The 20,972-nt window shown below is 51.3% G+C and overlaps 1 protein-coding gene and 1 long non-coding RNA gene across 2 annotated transcripts; both read right to left on the minus strand.

Moving 5' to 3' along the window:
• Positions 1-5,673: 5,673 nt before the first annotated feature.
• LOC142089547 (fibrous sheath-interacting protein 2-like) lies at positions 5,674-16,604 on the minus strand. The gene is made up of 8 exons (XM_075166142.1): positions 16,591-16,604; positions 15,385-15,529; positions 14,957-15,103; positions 14,543-14,773; positions 8,230-8,355; positions 7,346-7,507; positions 6,897-6,986; positions 5,674-6,092 (listed from the first exon to the last, which is right to left on the minus strand). Exons 3-8 carry the CDS (start codon positions 15,017-15,019, stop codon positions 6,063-6,065), a joined length of 702 nt encoding a protein of 233 aa, XP_075022243.1. The 5' UTR covers positions 15,020-15,103; positions 15,385-15,529; positions 16,591-16,604; the 3' UTR covers positions 5,674-6,062.
• Positions 16,605-16,617: 13 nt separating this feature from the next.
• On the minus strand, positions 16,618-19,830 carry LOC142089548 (uncharacterized). The gene is made up of 3 exons (XR_012676229.1): positions 19,219-19,830; positions 18,392-18,498; positions 16,618-16,819 (listed from the first exon to the last, which is right to left on the minus strand). It is a non-coding gene; the product is annotated as an uncharacterized LOC142089548 (long non-coding RNA).
• Between the last annotated feature and the right edge of the window lie 1,142 nt (positions 19,831-20,972).

A 20,972-nucleotide genomic window follows, 5' to 3' on the forward strand; every position in this document is an offset into this window, starting at 1 on the left:
GAGAACAACAACAACAATAACAGAATAAACAAAGCAGGCAATGCACAATGCAACTGCTCGCCGACCGCGTGTCACGAACGGGGGGGGGGGGGGGGGGGGCCGAGCCCTCCCCCCGCCCCCCCACCTGGTTTTTATACGGAGCATAACGTCACATGGTATAGAACACCCCATTGGCCAGCTGGGTCCACCACCCCGGCTGTGCTCCTCCCGGTGCAAGCACCGCCCAGCAACAGCCAAAGCATCAATGGGCCATCAACGCTCCTTTCACACTAAACCCAAAACACAGCACACCCCCCAAGCTACTGGGAAGAAAGTTAACTCTGTCCCAGCCGGAACCAGGACAACAGGCCAGAAAAGCAGGAGGACCTCACAGCAGCGCCGTGCCCACCGTCGGGCACCGGGCCGGGCAGGGCGCGGCCTGCCCCGACCCCCCGCCCGGCTCTGGCACCCTCCTCGTTGCCGCCGCTCCTGCGCCCCGCGCGAACCCGGCCAGAGCTGCCCGCCTCTGCCCGGGGACGCCCAAAAGCGGCCCCGCCGACTCGACCCCTGCCGCGGGACAGCCCCCTGCTAGCGGGGCCGGAGAAAGGGTTCGCAAGCCAGGCATCTTTCTCCAAGTACGGAAACGACCCAGCGAGAGGCGCGGCAGGGCCACAGCGGCAGCGCCCGGCGCCCAGCGCGCCTGGGCGGGCCGGGCCGGGCCGGGCTCGGCGCCGTCCCGCCCGCGGCAGCGCCGGGGAGGGCCCCGGGGAGGGCCCCGCTGGGGCCGCGCGTTGGCCCCTCTCAGCGCGGCCCCGGGCAGCTCCCCCCGGGCCGGCGCCCCCGCTCCTCACCTTCGCCTGCAGCTTCCGCACCAGCACCGCTTGGGTCCGCGCCGCCATGCCGCCGCTCGCCAGCCGGGCCCGCCACCCGCGGGGCTCCGGGGCGGGAGAGCCGGGTTCGCTCGGGGCCGCTCTGTGGCAGCCGTTCCCTTCTCGCTCCTCGCTGACGGTGCCGCGCCGGGCTGCGGTTTTGCCGCGGGGGAGAGGCCGCGCGGCAGCGGCTTGCTCCAGCGAGTTCTGCTCAGAGACGGTGAACGGCCCCAGAGAACGCAGCTAAAGACGCATGGATCCACCACTCTCAGGAGAAAGCTGCACCGAACTCCCGGTCATGACCCTCCTTTAGCTGCTGTTCAGCATGATCGGAGGCATTCCACTCCAACACCTAACTCCGAGTTTCAGCTGGTGGCTGTTATTACCAAAGACTGCCTTAAATGATTCACCCTGCAGGCCTACCTATAATTACATACCCAAAAATGCAGCCAGGGGCCCGTGCACACTTGGAAGACTCACAGTCTCCCCGCTAAAAAGAAATGCCTCAGCCAAATATAACACAAAAAGAAGGAGAAGGAGCCTATCTCCGGCTCTACCACCAGATTGTGACTCAAATGTAAATCTGTTGAGCAAAGCGGACGCAGTAGCATTGAGCCTGTCGTTAGTGGGAGTCCCTGCACTAGCACTAGGTGCCGACCTCCAACTGACAGAGGTGGCCTGTACGCTAGCAAAAACTCTGAATGCCACCTCCACTTTGATTGCATTACTACAAGAGGAACAACATTTGAACAGGGAAGCAATCCTACAAAATAGAGCAGCTATAGATTACTTGTTACTTAGGGCCAACCATGGGTGTGAAGATTTGGAAGGACTTTGTTGTTTCAGTCTCACAGATAACAATAAACCAATAGAAGCCCAACTGAAAAACTTAAAAGCTTTAGTACAAAACGTAAGACAGGACTCAAAAGGAATAGAATCGTGGAACTGGTTGTCAAATCTATTTCCTTCTATCACCCCAATACTGAAACCATTTATCAGTTTGGTATTAACGATTATTAGGAGCTTTACTTATTGTAGAGATCACAGTCTTCTGTTTTGCTCAAGCGTGCCCAACCCGATTTGCTCAAATTTGTGGATACAAATGCTATTCTGCTCCAATTTAAAGTGTGCAGGTATGCGCAAAGCAAAAGGAGGGAACGTTACTTAAGACGGGCCCGCCTGGAGACGCACGTGGGCCACCCGCTCTCGCTGACCCTGCTTTGAGCAAGGGGCCTCGACTCGGTGCTGACCTGCTGCCCCTTCTTCCTCCTTGTACCCCTTTTTCCCAGCTTTGGCCCTCAGAGGGCAGGGCTGGAGCTGGGCTGCCCGCAGGCTGCTGCTGCTGCTGCTGCACTGGCTTTGGTAGACCATTTTTAGACCATTGCCCTGTCACGGGCAAAGCAGCCTCAACTCGAGAAACTGCACTGACTTGGCCACCCCACGCCCAAACCGCCATTTGTGCCCCGTTCCTCCCCCAGCTTTCACTTGTAGGGGACAGGGTGGGAGGCCACTCCAGCCAGTCTTGAGGGGAAAAGGGGATAAAAGGGGTTCCCGGGGCATCGAGAAAGGCAGAGGGAGGGCTCTGGGTAGCACCCAGTGGCACACAGAGGGCCGTGGTGGGTACCCAGCGGCACGCAAAGGGCTCGGGCTGGGCACCGAAAGGCACACGGAGGGCTCTGGGCCGCACCAAACGGCACATCTAAAGCTGCGGGCTACACCAAAGGGCTAACCGAGGGCCCTAGGAAGCTCAAAAAGAGAAATGGAGGGCCTTGGGAGGCACCAGAAGGTGGTCCCTCGGTTGCCCCGAAAGGCCCTGAAACGGTCCCTAGGGGACATGGAAAGGCAAAGAGAGATGCCTTGAGGAGCCAGGAGGAGGAGTCCTCTGGGAAAGATGAAAAGCTGAAGGACGGCCCCTTGGCGGGACAGCGAAAGGCCCACCGCGGGTGGGAACCCAAAGGCCCATCACGAGGTCTTGAGGGGACGAGAGAATAAATGCACAGAACAAGGCGCAGCCTTCAACAGCACCTACATATGGGACTCGCATAAGGCGTGAGTATAGCTTTACAGAGCTGGACCAGCCCCTCCAACAGCCCGGCCGCCAAGCCTTCTAAACAGGGCAAAAACGTTGGCTACTTTTCTCTTCCCTACTTAAGACTCCCTGTAAAACTGGGTCTTAGCCTGACCCAGGCTGTAGGAGGGAGGAAGACGAGGGAAAACATTGCAGGGAAAATGCCCAGGCACAGTACGGCCTGGCGTGAATAAGCGTAGGCACAAGCAAGGCCTCGGGAACAAACTCTTTATTCTCTGCCTGGGGGAGCTCCCCGGTGGCTCTGCGGCCCTGGAGCCGCACACCTCCTCAGGACACCCTCCACAAGGCTCCCAGCTACCGCCCTCTTTAATCACTCGGGCTGCACGGGCTCCTCCAGGAAAAGCTTTAAACGCTCTGGTCTGTGCCGAGCTCCTGCCTGGCTGGGAGGCTTCGGACCCACTGGAGGCATGGGCTGCCTTGGAAACCGCGGGCCCGTGGAGGGGAGGGTGCCTGCGGTGCTCCCTGGCCTGAGTATACGCAGAGTTTCCCATGCAGGCACAGAAGACCTTGCTGTGCCTCCGGAGGTGTCGTCCCGGGACTTCTGAAGGCCTTCTGTTGGCCGGCGAGCATGTTGCTCGGCACCTCGGAGGACAGATGGGAGGAGAGTACGTGAGCGCTCCTCTTTGAATTCTCCTGCTTCCTCTGAAGGCGTGACTATTGCAGGGAGGCTGAGAGGTGGTTGAAGCTTCTCTGATTTTTGCTTGGACTTCCCGTCTTCCTCCAACTTCTTCCTCACGGTTTCCAGAACTTCAAGGACAATGGTCTTGGCATAGCCGATCAATTCTGCCTCCAGCTGCTGAATTCTGGAGACGGCTTCTTGGATGCTCTCCTTGGCAATCTGGCGACTCACTCGTGAGACGTAAGCAGCGTTTTGCAATGGTTGCAACACGGGCAACTTTGCTCTCCTGCTTGCTTCTGGGATCTGCCATTCCAATGCTCTGGGTGGTCCTTGTCCTTCTGTCACGCCCTGAAGCTTCAGGATCTCAGAAAACTGACAGCAAAAGTCCTGCTCAAACTGAGAAGCTACAAAGGATGACAAGGTGGAGCAAACGCTTTCAACAGCCTCTTTGGTCGTTTTGTCAATAGAACACTGTGAAGATGCTCTGTCAGAAGTTGCTAGTTCCGCCTCCCTCCACCTCTCTTCTCCGGATTTGCCCGCTCGGGTGGCTCTTCCGGCAACGAGCTCTGACAGCTTCTGCCTGGCCGCCAGCCCCGGCTCAGCTGCATCAGACGTGCCGGATACCAAATGCTCCCCAAAGCTCTCCAACACGGTCGCCACAATCTCTCGAGCCACCAGTCTAATTTTGTCCCGGCGATTCGCAGGAGAAGGGTCCAAAGGCTCTGCCCCTCTGGCACTGGCAAACAACCTTCCGCTGACCTCACGGGGAGCCCTCCTTAAGACACGGACGGACGGATCCAGCGCCTTCACCCGCTCCAGCACTTCCTGGACCACGGTCTCAGCCATCTCTTTAAGCTCCTCGTCTTCTGCCAGCGTAGCCCGCAGCAGCGTAGGTTGTATGCTGTTAGGCGCTTCTTCTCTGGCACACGTTGGAGACTAAAAGGAGGAGCAGCTGATGAGTGAATGTGTTCCTTCACCTCGGTTTGCTTTCCTCTTCCTCCTCACAAGACCCCTGCCCAGACGAGTCCCTAGCAAGTCAAGCTTGAAAAACTCTGGTTCCTCTGTAGGCCACCTGGCAGGCAGAGGTTTCTGGTCTCCCGTGGCCTGGAGCCAAGGATTGTGGGCACTTCTCAGAACCAAGCAGGTGCTTAGAGCAAAGGGCACTGTAGCCCCCCTGGACCTCAGCACGGTGAACCAGGTGCCACGGGCCCCGAACTGGAAGCTAGCGGCTGCCTGGGTAGCACTGATCGTGGCCAGAGGACAGGCCCCAGGGCACAGCGGGCCCCCGCAGAGGCTGGTACCTCCAACGGGCTCGTTGGCTCCCGCCGCGGGAGGCGCTGGGCAGAGTTGAATAGCGGAGGGAAAGCCGTGGAAGGTACTGGAGCGGGCTCTTCGCTCCAGTCTCCTCTGCCACGGGTCCCAGCCGCTCTCGGGGCACTGCTGCCCTGTATCAGGGTGGCCCGTTTGCCCCTCTTCGAGGCAAAATACCAAGAATGGTTGTTTTGAGAGCAGAAGAGGAAACGATCCTTTTTCTTGCGGCACCTGGCTGTCGTCTGCCAGCCCAAGGAAATGTCCTTGGGACAGGAGGCAGTCTGAAAGTCCACCGTGGGCTGCCAGTCTCGTGCAAAGCGGGGGAGAAGTTGCGAGTCAAGAACAGAGCCAGGCAGCAGCCTGAAATTGTCCTCTCCCGTCATTTGCTCTTTTGCAGCTTGACAGCCTGACTGCCACGGCAGAAGGAGCTCAACCCTTCGCCCTGGCATAGGTGCCACCCCACACTATCCGGAAACGCTTCCCAAGAGGCTGTTGCAGGGGATGGAGCCGGGCAACGTTTAACGGGCCCCCCCGCTAATGAGAGTCAGGCAACAGCCGGCTCTCCGCTAACCTAATTGAAGACCTCCTTGAAGAGAAAACCAACCCACGAATGGCCAAGCACCGGCACTGTCAGGTTCAGGGACGCTGCATCTTTGAATGCAGAAGTCGTTGGATGAAAACCAGAGTTTTTCAACCAGACGCAAAACCAGCACCATGGACCGTGCGGCCATTTAGAGCAGCTCACACTTTCGTGCTAAATGTGCGAGTCTGTGCGTGGAAGTGGCCGCTGAGAGTGCCCAGGCACACTTCTGCGTCAGAAAGGGCTAGTGCCTCGTGTCCGAGAGACGCAGGAAGGAAAGCGCTCGTTTCTTGGTCTCTGACAGACACCCTCAAACGAGGACACGTCGCACACCAGCCAGGCACCACCTCCTCAGCAACCAAGCACCGCTCGCAAGCCCCGAGCAGCTGTTGTCTGTGGCAGCACCCTCTCCCGAGGCCTGAGTACCAACACACTACCGCACAGCAGAGGCGGCCCCCAGCATCCACCCGGCTCCTACTCACCGGCCCCCCTTCGAGAGCGGACTTTTTGGAGCTGCTCTGGGTGCCTGGCTGTCTCCTCTTTTCCAGCTGCTGCTGCTGTTGGCACTCGGCCTGCTGGAGGAGGCGTTGCTCTTTGTCAAGAGCCTCCAGTCTTTTAATCCGCTTCTTGATCACAGTGAGATGCCTGTCAAGAGAAACGAAGGCAGCTGAGAGGGAGCTGCTCTGTCCATCTTGCCCAGGCCATTTTCCGCTCAGCCACTCCCATCATCCTGCTCCGGGCTGCTTTGCTCCAGTCGTCCCCACAGCAGCTTCCAGCTGCCTGTCCAAGGCTCCAAACACAGACCGTGCCAACGTGTTCGCAGACAGCTCCGGCTCCTTCCACGGCTAGGCTTTGTTTGTTTACTGGAACATGAGGCTCCAGGACTTCTCTTGGGCACCACGGGTCCCCTTCAAGAGCAAGCGTTACTTGGCCTTTTCTTACCTCTGCCGCCTCTTCCTCTCTCCCACTGGCAAACTCTTTGTTTGCTCCTGCAGCAGCCACTCTCGCAGGCGAGAAATGTCACTCCCTCCCGGCAGTTCGGAGGCATCCTCTAATTTGGCCAGGTCACGCCAAAGCTTTTTCTGAAAGGTGACACCAGGTTGTGGCTTGCTGCTGCCTGGACAAGCGCTCACGCCCCTGCATGCTGAGGCGTCCCGCGGGCCCAGGACAGCGCCCTGCTTCAGCCACGCGACTGGAGCAGCAGAGAAATGCTTCCCTTGGGACTCTGCATGCTTGCAGGTGACTTTCCTGCCCGTGCCCACCCATGCACCCTGCGCTAGCTCAGCTCGCAGCCCAATAGTCCTTTCCCTGCCACAACGCCTGGCCCAGCAGCACAGCCCTCGCCTCTTCTGCACTGACCGCCTCCCCTCCCCAAGATGCCGCAAGTAAAGCCCCAGCCCTCGGCACCCTGCCGCTGACAGGTGTCCACGAACGCTCCGCTTTGCCCACCTCCTCTCGCATGAACATTTTCTCTGCCTCCACCTTGAGCGTGGTCAGATACTGCCTGTACTCATTCAGCTCCTTCAGGGTGCAAACCACCTATGGAGAGACGAGGGGAGAAATCCCCCAAGAACTGTCAAGCCAGCTACATAGACTGCCTTCCACAAAACAGCCCAAACCCAGCGGGCCCCTGACTCCCCCCCAGACAGTGCTGAGCGGTGCTCCTCGCCCCGGCGCCAGGCCTCGCACCGGCTGCCTCCTCAACACTCGGGCAGCGCGGGGCAGCCCGAGAGGAGCTGGAGTGGGAAGTGCCAGAGGGACGCTGGCGCTGCTTCTGCTCCCAGGGAAACCAGCCCCACAGCCCTGTGCCCTCCGCCAGCAACAGGCGGCTTACAGCAAGCGCTCTGGGAACCCCGCGTGATGAGGGCTGGTTTTATCAGCCCGACGTCCAAACCTACTTTGCCGTCACTGGTGATGTAACCCTCCCTCTTCAGCCTCTGCAGGTTGTCCTTGCGTTTGTGGTAGGCCTGCAGATGCGGGTCGTGCAGGCTGTTGTATTCTGTGCTCAGTAGGCGGCAGTACGGATCTCCCAGATTGAAATAACCAGAGGGCTGGTGAAGCTGTAAGAGAGATTTTCCAGAGTATGAAGGAGGCAGGAGAGAGCAGCAAAGAGGTGCCAAGCGGTACTTGGGAAAAGGTAAAGGTAGTTTGAAGAGCAACACTCTTCTCCATCCTTCTGAAGGCACAGAGAACACCACAGCCGGACTGCAGGGCCAGGCTGGACTGGGCTAGGCTGTGATGGGCTGGGCTGGGGGAGAGAAGACAAACCCCACCAGCAAAGTAGGCATCTTAGGCCACGGGGAAGAACTGCAGACCTTGCAGAAAACAACAGAAATGAACCTTCAGAGTGAAAAGTTCAAGCCCGACAGTTCAAACGCAGCAAATGGATAATGCACTGAAAACAGTCTCCTCAGGGTTAGGCAGGCCTAAGGGGTGTGTCATCTAACTCTGCCTCCAGGAGGTCTCTGCCTTGGCAAAAACGCACGGCAAGCTGGAGTAGAAGGAGGACACTGCGTGCATTCCCCAAGCAGAGAAGCCCGAGCTTTTCCAAATACGCCAACAAGGCAAGCAGGAGAAGGCTGGACTCTCCCTCAAGAGAAACCGGACAAGTCCTCCTTTTTGTCTCCGTGCCAGGGAGCCAGGAGGTTCCCTCTACTCCCCAGCGCTGCCAGATTGAAGGGCTGCAGCCCCCACTGTAGAGCAGGTGGCCACAAGGACTTCTTTGAATGACGGGGACCCCGTAAGAGAGGAGAGCTTTTCTACCCCTTTCCACTTCCTTTACCTTTTCCCCCAGCTTTGTCCTGCAGAAGACAGGCTTGGAGCCCGGCAGCAGAGGGATCTTCACCCCAAGTGGGAGGTCCAGCAGCCCAGTACCTCCTTCTGCCAGTGGCTGTCTCCTGTTCCCCAGCTAGAAAGAGGGAGACACTCATGGGCACTCAGGCACTATCTGCATAAGCCTCCTGCACGGGGCACTTGCTAGAAAGTCCCTCGGAAGACTCCAACCAAGAGGAGCGCCAAGAGTGGCGCAGTCAAAAGTTGCTCTCTCTTCCTCACCCCCGTCCCCACAACTCCCATCCCTTCCTCAACCCACGTCCGCGTCCTTTCGCAGCAACCCCTCCCACCTGCTTAGCCGTGAGCCAGGCTGGGCGGAGAGGCAGGACTCCCTGCAAACTCTCCCCGGCCCAACCACCTTTGGGTCCCTCCCAGCTCCCCGGGCACATCCCGAGGCCCCAGAGCAGCCCTGCAGTCCCAGGCTCCCGGGCTGAGCCCTCTCCATCGGCCCGTTGCTCACCTCTCCCCTCTTCCCCACTGCGCTCAGCAGCGCCTCCGCATTTCGGACGCCAGCAGTGAGACGGGGCTCCATGGCTCCTTCCAAGAGCTGTCCTGGAGCTGCGACCCTGCGCTGGCACCTCTCGCTCCAGAGGCGCCCAGCAGCGGCCACCACAGCCGGTCTCCCAGCGAGCGGCTTTATAGAGCAATCGCACATTGTTGCGTCATCGCGTTGCTGCGCCACCACATTGTTGCATCGTCACGTTGCTGCGCCACCACATTGTTGCATCGTCACGTTGCTGCGCCACCACATTGTTGCATCGTCACGTTGCTGCGCCACTGCACTGCTGCATCTCCGTGTTGCCACGCCACTGCCCGGCTGCTGCTAGGCCGCCCCGGGGCCCGCCTGGAGGCCCGTCTGGACATGCACGTGGGCCACCCGCTCTCGCTGACCCCACTTTGAGCAAGGGGCCTCGACTCGGTGCTGACCTGCTGCCCCTTCCTCCTCCTTGTACCTCTTTTTCCCAGCTTTGCGCCACAGCAGGGTAGCGAGTTCCCGTTAGAGAGCGGATTGCTCCCACGGCTCCCCTTTTGCTGAGCCCTGGAACAGGCTGCTTGGACCTGCTCACGTGCACGATTCTGGGCCTCCACAGTATGGCCGTCTCCCTGCTCCAGACAGACCAGACCCAAACGACATGTGGCAGAGCGGTCTCCAGGTGGAGACGCCACTGTCTATCCCAGGAGCAGCGAGAACAAGTACTCGTGCCGAGCTTCTTGGTCTAAGGAGAAAGAGCCCTGAAAAAAGGACCTCAACACGAAGACTGCCATTGTGCTCTGCACATTGGGAAAACCAGGATTCACAGGATGCACCCCCTAACGGTAAAGGTGCACCATGCAGCGAAAGCTGTGTTAACTCAGAGGGGTCATTCCTTATTTACCCCTCAACGTGTGCATCGTTATGAATTGATACTACTAACCGAAACAAATATGACCTTAGAACAGTGTGGCGAGTTAAATCAAACCGCTAACATCTACATAGACTCCAAATCTGCTCTGGGTGTAGCGTTTGCAACCGGACGGATCTGGAAAGAAAGAGGGTTTCTAACGTCAGCGAGACATAAAATAGCACAACGAGAACAAATTTTGGATCTTCTACACGCTCTAGAAAAAACAAAACAGGTAGCACTGTTATACCATGAAGCCCTCCAGCGAGATACTTCTGCTCTGACTGAAGGAAACAATCTTGCCGACGGTGCGGCTAAGGCTGCAGCCTTACAACCCTTACGGTCCAACCAAAAATACAGGAAGAAATGCTAATGACCGTATCTGAAGTAGACTTAAAAAAGGAACATGAACCTTTCCTCACAGAAGAAACTGAAAAATGGACACATTGACGAGCAAAACGAGTAAATGGAACCCGGACATTAGAAGGAAAACCTTTTCTCCCCAGGACTATGTTGATACCGTCGGTCAGAGAACTTCACCATCGGACACGTGGAGGAGCACTTTATCTAGGAAATCTAGTCTCTCCACCACGGGTGGCACCTGGATTGACCCTGGCAATATTACAGGTCACAGAAGGATGTTTGATATGTGCAGAATATAATGCAAAGTCCAAGACAGAGGAAAAAATCAAAAGGCCCCACCCTTGGGCCTGGATGCCGTCCCAGAAACTACAAATTGACTTTGCAGATATGCCTCCAAAAGACTGACTAAAACACCTATAATGGATCAATTACCCCGTTGGGTAGAGGCATTCCCTACTCGAAAAGCAACTGCTCAAGTGGTTGTTAAAGCTTTACGGAAAGATCTCATACCGTGTTTCGGAGTGGCTGAAGAAATAGACGCGGATAAAGGATCACGTTTGACAGCTGAAATATTAGAAAACCTGTATAAAGCTTTCAGCATTCGACCAAGACTGCATGCACCTTACCACCCCCAATCCTCAGCTCAGGGAGAGAGAATGAACTGCACTTAAATATTACACTGGCAAAAATTTGTAGAGAAACTCAATTAAAATGGACAGAAGCTTTACCATTAGCACTGTGGGAATTAAGGCAATGCCCAAACCCACGCCATAAATGAACTCCTTTTGAGATCTTATTCGGAAGACCAGACTGAATTCCAGGATCCTTTGCTCCAGCACACACAAGCCTTTTGGCAGAGGATGAAGCAGTTACCCAATATGTCTGATATCTACAAGATAGTTTTAAAAAGAAACGGTCTGAAGCGGTAATTACACAAGCTTTCCCTTTAGGAAACTCTTGCATCCGTATCAACCCGGGAGATTATGTGACGATAAAGGTCTGTAAGACTAAGGATGCATCACAAGCCAAGCGCGAGGGTCCTGTGCAAGTGCTGTTATGTACTTATTCTGCTCTTAAAGTTGCAGCTAAAGACGCATGGATCCACCACTCTCAGGAGAAAGCTGCACCGAACTCCCGGTCATGACCCTCCTTTAGCTGCTGTTCAGACCATCATGAGGTCTTGAGGGGACGAGAGAATAAATGCACAGAACAAGGCGCAGCCTTCAACAGCACCTACATATGGGACTCGCATAAGGCGTGAGTATAGCTTTACAGAGCTGGACCAGCCCCTCCAACAGCCCGGCCGCCAAGCCTTCTAAACAGGGCAAAAACGTTGGCTACTTTTCTCTTCCCTACTTAAGACTCCCTGTAAAACTGGGTCTTAGCCTGACCCAGGCTGTAGGAGGGAGGAAGACGAGGGAAAACATTGCAGGGAAAATGCCCAGGCACAGTACGGCCTGGCGTGAATAAGTGTAGGCACAAGCAAGGCCTCGGGAACAAACTCTTTATTCTCTGCCTGGGGGAGCTCCCCGGTGGCTCTGCGGCCCTGGAGCCGCACACCTCCTCAGGACACCCTCCACAAGGCTCCCAGCTACCGCCCTCTTTAATCACTCGGGCTGCACGGGCTCCTCCAGGAAAAGGAGGCTCCCAGGCTGAGAGAGGCCATTGGCCCGTTGCTCACCTCTCCCCTCTTCCCCACTGCACTCAGCAGTACAACATCTGGCAAGAATAGTTGCTACAGCCCAATAATTGACAAAACATAATTCAGCTGGATCAAATAAGAGAAGCTGGAGCTCAGAAGAAGCAGCAGCTCTCAAGAAACAGACTGAGTGAAAATGGTGTTAGCAACCTTGCTAACAACACATTCTGGAGTGGTAAAGCGTAAAAGTCAAGCAGTATGACAAACAATCTATAAAACATCATTTGTACAGCTCTGCAAGTTCAGGAGTCTTCTAAGAAACACCTAAGAGGAGGTCAAACATCTCTATACCTTGGGTTGTTTTTTGGGATTTTTTTGGAAAAGCAGAACTTGTCGCATTTGATCTTAGAAACCCGATACAGCAGGACAGAGTCTTGCTCCTTCCCTGTATAACTTCTCCATGACATGTGTCTCTAAACAGCATGCGGTAAGGAGTACAGAACCCAGACATCAATGATGGGCAAGAATTCCTGAAGACTGGCGAGAATTCAGAAGAGTTTTCCCTGCTGCTGGTGTAAGCAACTCTAGGTCCTCACCATAGGGAACAAGAGTTAGCTTAGAAACAGAAGGATTTTCAAGATTTTCAGCATGAGCCTCTAGCTTCACCCTAAATGGCAGTGTCCTACTCACAATATCTGCATGTAATAGCCTTAAATTCCGAAGATCCAAACTACTTGGTAAGGAAAGATCTATGTTCAAATGCACAGAACAAGGAACCAAAACCAGAGAGAAACTTCAGGCTTCACTAAACATCTGCATGGTTTAATTATTACTCAATGCACAGCCAAGGTACCAATACTGAGGAATTATATTGGCTTGCTTTGGACTTCACAGGAATGTGCAAGGGGGCATAAACATGAGCCCAAGGCTCACGAGAGCTTTGCTAGCTTTAGCTGTCAGAAAAATAACATTCAAATCATGGTATACTGTTGGGTTTTTTTTGCTCGAGATTCGTCCATTTTCTGTCCATGGACAACGAAAGCATCTGAAAAGCACACAGGATGCAATAAATCCTCGTGTAATGATTACCACCTTTATAATTGCAGATGTTAAATAATGTCCTGCCTAGGGTCTCCTCCCTGCCTTTACCTCGCCTCTGCCAGCTGTTCTGAAAGACCTTGTCTGTCCCGCTCCATGGCTGCCAGTCGCACCTCTAGGGCAGCCTTCTCATGCACCAGGAATTCCTTCTCTTTGGACACCTTGGCCAGTGTATGCCCTTGGCAAGAGGACCCCTGGCGCAACTGCTCTAGACCACTGCTAGCTGAACTCTTGCTGGCGGTAAACCTGAAAGTGGGACAAAATACAGTTAGAGTCCTTTCTGTGCAGAGCCAGCCAATGTCACTTCTGAATCAGCTAGAGGAGAAAGAGATCCTGTACTGTGGGCTGAAAGTTTAAGGGCACCTGCTGTATACTGCACTAGTACCCTGGGCTGCCAAAAGGCACTGGGACTGTTAACTTGGAAGTGATGTGTAAGGCTCTACTGGGTTGCCTGGGGCCAGACAGCTCCTTCAGGACAAACGTATGTACCCCAGACTACATGTTTTCATGCAAAAGTACTGCATTTTCCAGAACTGCCACCTTGCAAACTAGAATTCTATCAGAATCTATTCCAGTGCTGGAAATTTTCAGGAAAGTTTGAGCAAAAGCAACTTTGCTCGCTGAAGAAAGTGAAAATACATGTGGTTTCTCCTTTTAGAAGAAAAAAAAAAATATCGAAGTGTCACCTACTTCAGTGTGTAAAGCAGTTGGATGCAATGAGGTGACACTTGGCAGGGAACAGCCCTTGTGGTAAGCACTGTCATATGAAAGTCTGGCTGATGTGGCCAAAGAGATGTTAGACTCTATTTGTACAGTACTTCATGTCAACAACACTGTTTACTTGTCTTATACAAAGAAGTTGCCTAACATACCTTGCTGGTATTCAAGCTTGAAGATTAACCATGATTTTTTAGCTTTTTTCTTCAGTATAACACCTCTGCTGGGTATTTGCCAAACATACCACCTACTCCAAAACTAAGACTGTCTAACAGAGAACAGACCATCAGAAACAAACAATGTTCCTCTCAAAGTTATCCCATAATACCCAAGATTGTACATGATGAAACTGACGCTTAAATGATGGCAGACTCCCTAGTCTCCTCCAGTGATATGATTCTTGCAAGCTCTTTTTCGACTGTACCAAAATCAGTTAGTCCAGAGTAAACCGTCTTGCGTGACCACCTATTTCTCATCTTCTTCCTCAAAGCCTAAAGAAGGTCAGGCAATTCAAAGCTGCATGTATGTCTTAAAATACAATTTCAACAATTTCAAGATGTCATTCCCATTCTTAGCAGTACAAGACAGAAGACATTGACTTGCAGCTTTGTCCCGCTCTCTAGGCTCGAACAAATGCAGTTTTGAAAGTTGCAGACTTCACAACAAAAAGTATAAATAGAAACATGCACCCCTGGTTTTTTTTGCCTCAGAAAAAGGGTGAAGAGCTACGCTCTTTGCTTCTTTTGCCACATGTGAGAGTAGTAGCCTTATTCAGATCCATGGGCAAGACAAATCATCTCTCTGCAGCTTAGCAAAAGCCAAAAAAGAGGCCAACACAGACAGGTGGATTAAAGCAATCTGTAGAAGCAGAGAACAACTCAGAGAATTGCAGAACATCTCTGCAAGCCATCAACACATTTCCAAAAAGAAGTAAACAAAGCCTTCTGACCTCCAGGACTACCAAGTGTCTCCTTGACAAAAACACTGCAGAATCCAACAGATGCAGCTTCACTGAGCTAAGTAGCCAAAAGCCCACCCAGAAAGCACCAGGTTTTTGGTCTCACCTCATCGAGTTTCTCTTGGGTTTCTGCCTTCTCCTCTACCAGTATCCTCAGCTCTACCTGCAGCCCTTCCTGTTGCTCCTCTGCTTTCTTCAGCAGCTGCTCCAGGTGGCCTTTCTCTGTGCAGAGCTCTTCATTTGTTCTTTCACACAAGTTCAGCTTCTCCTGGTCAGAGATCTTTGCTCTCTCCATCTTGTCCACTTTAGCTGACAGAACATCATTCTCTTGCTCCAGCTACAATCACAGAAACACAGAGGAAATAAAAGACAGTAAGATTTACTATGTAGAAGGTTTGGCTTGGACAGAAAAAGGAACATTTCCATATTCAGACAGTCACACTGTCTGAAGGCAAGAGATCTGAAAAGAAGCAGCAGCTGGAGACGAACACCTCGCAAGATCTTTGGCAACTCTGCTCACCTGCAACACAAGTTTCTTCAGTTGCACTTTATCCAACACAAGGGCTTCGTTAATACTGCTCATCTTCACTGTTGCAACATGTAGATCAGCTACTTCAGCACTCCGCTTATTCGGAGCCCCTGCCAACTCTGCTACTGACTGCTCTGCCTGAAGAGACAAAAGAACAACATGAAAACAAAGACAGGAAAATCCCTGACTTTAAGCAGCAACTCCAGATCCCCTTCTGTGTCTCTGACATACTCCCAGTTCAGTGTTCCCGATAAGCACGTGGGACCTAACTACACCAAAGAGCCTATGTGATCTGATCACCATTTTGCAGGAAGGAGAACTGTCTCCCTGTCTTCTACTGCCAGAAACAGCGTCTGTGGTGGTCCTGCTATCACAACTCCCTCTCCCCTAAGTGCTGCCTAGGAATAAGGTGACCATACCTTTTCCAGTGCCCTTGTAAGCTCATGTTTCTCTTGCTTCAGCAGATCCCTCTGAAGGTGCGATTCCTCCAGTGTCTCTCTTGCGACTACCAACTCACTCTGTAACAATGAACGTTTTCCTTCAAGTGCAGCTAAGTCCTTCAGTCTATGAGAAGGGGAAAGACAAACAAGTTTTTAATGTAAAAACAGTCTCATTTCCGAAACCAAGAGTATAGAATCATAGAATCCTTTAGGCTAGAAAAGACCTTTAAGAGCATCGAGTCCAACCGTTACCCTAACACTGCCAAGTCCACCACTAAACCATGTCCCTAAGCACCACATCTACACTTCTTTTAAATACCTCCAGGGATGGTGACTCAACCACTTCCCTGGGCAGCCTGTTCCAATGCTTGAGAACCCTTGCGGTGAAGAAATATTTCACGATATCCAATCTAAACCTCCCCTGGCGCAACTTGAGGCCATTTGCTCTCGTCCTATCGCTTGTTACTTGGGAGAAGAGACCGACACCCACCTCACTACAACCTCCTTTCAGGTAGCTAACAACTTCCTGCCTGCTAGTTCTCTCTCTCCTCTTTCATACGTTGGATATAAGGCTTTCCAAAGTTCTTCCTTAGGTAAGACAGACTTTTAAAGTCCAGATTACTATTCCCACAATTACTTTTGCCTTTCAGCAGTGAATTAATGAAAGAGCTTGCAATCTGTTTGGGGAGATGTGTATGAATTTCCAATCCAATAATCATAGGACCACAGGATGATTCAGGTTAATGAGAGTGATGTGGCAAAATAGCACTTCTTGCCCCAAAGGCCTTCTGCACTCAGTCTTGCAAGGAAACATCAGTACAGAGGTCTATATGACAGTCCTGTGCAAATTCCTCCCAACTCCCTTTAGCACAGCCCTGGGTAGCAAAAGGGCTGTACAAGAGACAGAGCTCTCTTTACGCTGGTCTCAATTTCTCACCAAGAATCAGTTAGTAGCAAAAACATTGAAATATGCAATCTCTTTTCCAGTCTTGTCCTACTCAGAAGAGCTTCTGTCAGTCAGATGTTTTTTTCTATCCGTTCTGTTGAAGGCAATAGTTTGACTAGGGACAGAAACAAGGCTGTGCAGAATGGGTGTGTTTTAAACATGAACACAGCCAATCTACGAATCCAAGAAACAACCACAAAAGATATCGTTGGTAATAGCAAAGTTTAAAACACATTTACCTGTCCTGAAGCTCCTTCTTTCTCCAGGTCCCCCTTGACCTGTAAGCACATCACTTCCCAAGTCTTCCAGCTTATTTCCTGTTCCACTTGCTGCTGTGCCTGATCCTTTAGGACAGGTCTACCCAGAGTGACGGACTCCCAGAGCTGTATCCCAGAGTTTAGGGGGGAGCAGTTTACAAGTATAGATCCAGAAAGCCTCATTTGCTCTGCCTTCAGCTCTTACAAATCTCTGAAGAATAATAAAGAAAGAGATAATGTTCACACCACCATCTTTACCAGCTGACTCACTTTGAAGCACATAATTGCACAACAGTAAAACCTGGCAGGAAAGATGGCATCTTCGTTGGGGACAAATCATTCATCTGACATTTTGGGATCAGGACACATCTTGATAGTTGAGCAATAGGTCTATTTGATGGTTGAGGAATGAGTCTATTTTCTCCTCAGAGACAAGAAGAAATGTATAGAACAGCCAGAAGGCTTCAAGAATTAACTAGTAGGTCAGGCATACTCTACACATTAAGGAAACCTTATAATCAAATAAGGTACATGGCTGACAGTAACCCAGGGTTTGAAACTGCGTGCTGATACCATGTCCTGGTTTTGGCTGGGATAGAGTTAAATTTTTTTCCTAGTGCTGTGTTTTGGATTTAGCATGAGAAGAATGTTTATGACACATTGACGTTTTTAGTTGTTGCTAAGTAGTCGACTAGTCAAGGACTTTTCAGCTTCCCTGCTCTGCCAGGTGCACAAGAAGCTGGGAGGGAGCATAGCCAGGACAGCTAACCCAACTGGCCAATGGGGTATTCCATACCATATGACATCATGCTCAATATATAAATCGGGGGTGTGATCCAGGAAGTAGCGATCATGTTTTGGGTATCGGTCATTGGGTGGTGAGCAATTGCATTGTGCATCACTCATTTTGTATATTCCATCATCATTATTAATTATTATTACTATTATTATTCCCTTCCTTTTCTGTTCTATTAAATTGTCTTTATCTCAATCCACGAATTTTACTTTTCTTTTCTGATTCTCTCACCGATCCCACTGTGGGAGGTGGGGGAGTGAGCAAGCAGCTGTGTGGTGTCCGGCTGCCTGCCGGGTTAAACCACAACACACCAGAAGAAGGTACTATTACGGCTACCTATTTTTGTTTGCATAGAAGGCAACTGTGAGAAAGGAACCTCAGAGAGCCCAAGAACAAGAAAACAATCATAAAAAGGAGGTATCAAACTAAGCAAAATAAATTTGATAAATGCAGTAACAGCATAGAGAAGCTATTCTTTCACCAATGTTGGTACAGGAATAAGTGGATGCAAATGGACCAGAATAAATGTAAGCTGGAAATAAGAAAAAAAACCACCCATATATTCATGAATGATCTTTCCATCAGGAGCAGTGGGAAAAGAAAGCCAGTGAGATTTAAGGCAGATTTTAATCACTCTGTAAAAGGGACTGCTCTACATGCCGCGTGCATAGCTTTGGTGAGTCTCTTCCAACGTGTCCACATATGCCTGTGTCTGTGTTAATATGCCCAAAGATCAACACAGTCAAGTTCATCTGTTCAGGGCCTCTGCATTGCTTATAGTCCGAGCCCCTCAGTTTTATCTGAAAACCAGCATCAAACAAAATGATTCTGAAAATAGCCTAAAGCACGCTTAATGGCATTGCTTCAGACTACCAAAGGAAAAATCATATCCTTAGCCGCAACTAAAGTAACATCAAGGCTCAAAAAGCAGGTGTGAAGGGAAGCTACATTTTTTCTGCAAGAGATCTAGCCTTAACCTCTACTCACCGGTCAGTGGCAGTCTTCATTTGCAGGAAATGACAGCGGAAGTTTACCACCTGACACCATAGGCTGAGGAGATGGTTATGTTCATCCCTTAAATAGCTGTCATAAAGCTAAACATGCAAAACCAAAAAGAAATGCCAATTCAGTCTTTGCTGTCACTGTACAAGTCTTTCAGATAGGAGAGAGTACAACCATCACCACCAGGTCTCCTTTAATAACAATTCCAACAGGGGCATCAAGGACTGAAGAAGCACCACAGAAACATCCTCAGTGACCTGCCACCTGACTTCAAAGAAGGGAACATCCACGCTTCTCCTGCAGGAGTGATATCAGCAAAGCAAACTGATCACGATTCATCATCTCGCCTTGCAGAGGTGTCTAACAGTCTTGGTGGAGGAAGACAAAAACAAGCCCCTCCAAGACCAGGGTCAGATTTGCTTACAACAGGCTGTTGGTAAGGGAGGCCTGTCTTGATCTTCTGTTGCCTACTCCGAATCTGAAAACACACAGACCTCTCTGGTCTCCACTGCTGTAGAGAGATATTTAGGAACTCTTGAAAAGACAAGCGTTCATGTGACTGCCCTACAGTGCCCAGCAACAGAAAGCATTGGCCTTTAAGACCAAGCAGTATGGTCACAGCAGGTGGGTATCTGCTATCACCACAATTTGCTGACACTCCTCCATCTCACACCCCTGTCTTCTGCTAGTCAACACCAATACATCCTCAATGTAGCCACAACTTTCACACAGCAAGTCCTCTATGCCAGAAATAAAATGCATTCTCGTTCCACTCTGGCATCACGTCTGACATTCCCGTAGCCTATCCTTACCTCACGTTCATTGTGCCATTCACCCTCCTTCAATTCCAGCTCCTCCTGGGCCCTCATCCAATCCACCATCAGTTTTTCAACACCTTCTCTCAGGGCTAAATTAACCTCATTCGCTTTATCTAGGTGCTCCCGCAGGACAGCGTTCACTGCTGCCAGATTCTCACACCTTGGAAAAGGAGAAACAGCAATAAGAGGTCAGTGAACAATTGCTATCCACAAGCAGCATCCCCGTGATTTTCCAACTTCTTCAACACTGACTTTGTTGTCAAACTGAGAGGTAGTAAAAGTGCTTTCTAAGATTCAGTAAGATCTCTCTGTAATGGCAAATTCATTTGCTTCTCCTTGCTTTGAGCCTTCAATTTCCATCTACAATTTCAGTTGTCCCTTCCTCTTCATCTTTGATGATGCCCACAGTTAACGTCTTGCCTCCCCTTCGTGCTGTCTGATCACTGGATGCATCACCTTTCTCTATCATTGTCCTGATATCCTCTTCCTCCACACTTCTAAGTTTCCACGTCCTTTTCCCTTGCAATGTTGAACCCACTGCTGCCCTCACCTTCTTGTTAAGCTTCTCCCTGTCTTTGTCCTATACACTGTGTAAGACCTGTAGCAAAGACCCCCACCTTGTCGATCCAGTAAACTGCACACCACAAAGACAGCACCATATACGTAGGGGAAATAGCTTTATACGAAACTTTCAACTGAAAACTGAAAGGTCAAGCACTGCAGGTTAATGACTTTGGGGCCACAGACGAATATTTCACCCAGGAAACATTTAATGAACAAAATTTCAAGAACTTCTGCCCTCCTGAAACTCAGTTTCTGGACGAAAACAGGAGTTGCGCTACTCCCACCTTAGCTTGCAACATAAGTAACACAGCACACAGATGCCTTCTACACCACACACAATTACCTCTTGGGCAGAGGAAAAAAGAAAAGCAGAGAAAGAAATATGGCAGAAGATGCCTGTGGTGCCAAGTACTCTACTGGAAGACTCCGACACAAGCACAGGATATGCTACTCAGATAAAACCAAACAGGAAAACTCCTGCGCTGTGAAATGTTCAGGATGTCAGGGCTTGATTCTCAACCTAAAATGGGGCTCTGCTGAGTAGCTCACCTACTGAATCATAGAATAATTTAGGCTGTAAAGAGACCTTTGGAGGTCACCCAGAACAACCCCCAGCTCAAAACAGAGCCATTCAGCACACACCACTATTACTGCACCACAGAACAGATTGTGGACCTTTCTCCTTTCAAAACAGCTTGCCCAACTTCTTCCCTTGGGGAGACTAGGTAGCACTAACAGGTTTTCCCTCACTTCCACGAGCGTCCAGGATACTAAGGATGAGGTAACACGTCTTCCTTTGATGCTCCTCTTCCAACTGAAGCAATGCTTTCTCCAGGCTGGGGTCTTCTGTGGCTTCCCATCTGCCTGGAAGGGATCCCTTAAGAAGAAAGGAAATGTTTAGTCAAATTCTTGGTTCCCTTCACTACTGTTAGCATCCATCGCTTTCCCCTCCATTTGTTTGGTATCTCAGGAGCTCGTGGCTCCTTCCAGACATAACAGTGTCGTGACCACACGAAGGAAGGGAGGGGAAGAGTCTTACTCCATGTGAGTAGCTCTCCTCAGTCTCCCAATGTTGCACTCTCCCAGCTGGGTAGCCTCAGCTCATGACCGCAAGTGCTCACTTCCACTTGAAGCCTGGGAATATTCTCCTACCCTTCGTTTCCTAGATTTACTTTAGCCATGAA

The sequence above is a fragment of the Calonectris borealis genome, chromosome 17 (assembly GCF_964195595.1).
Source record: "Calonectris borealis chromosome 17, bCalBor7.hap1.2, whole genome shotgun sequence".
Taxonomy (NCBI): Eukaryota; Metazoa; Chordata; class Aves; order Procellariiformes; family Procellariidae; genus Calonectris; species Calonectris borealis.

Bases quoted from the DNA above. Each gene is read 5' to 3' on its own strand.
- LOC142089547 (XM_075166142.1), bottom strand. From the start codon at position 15,019: ATGAGCAGTATTAACGAAGCCCTTGTGTTGGATAAAGTGCAACTGAAG. The intron at 7,508-8,229 runs GTAAAGGAAGTG...TCTCTCTTACAG, and splicing joins GGACAAAGCTGGGGGAAAAG to CTTCACCAGCCCTCTGGTTA. The intron at 6,987-7,345 runs GTAGGTTTGGAC...GTCTCTCCATAG, and splicing joins ACATCACCAGTGACGGCAAA to GTGGTTTGCACCCTGAAGGA.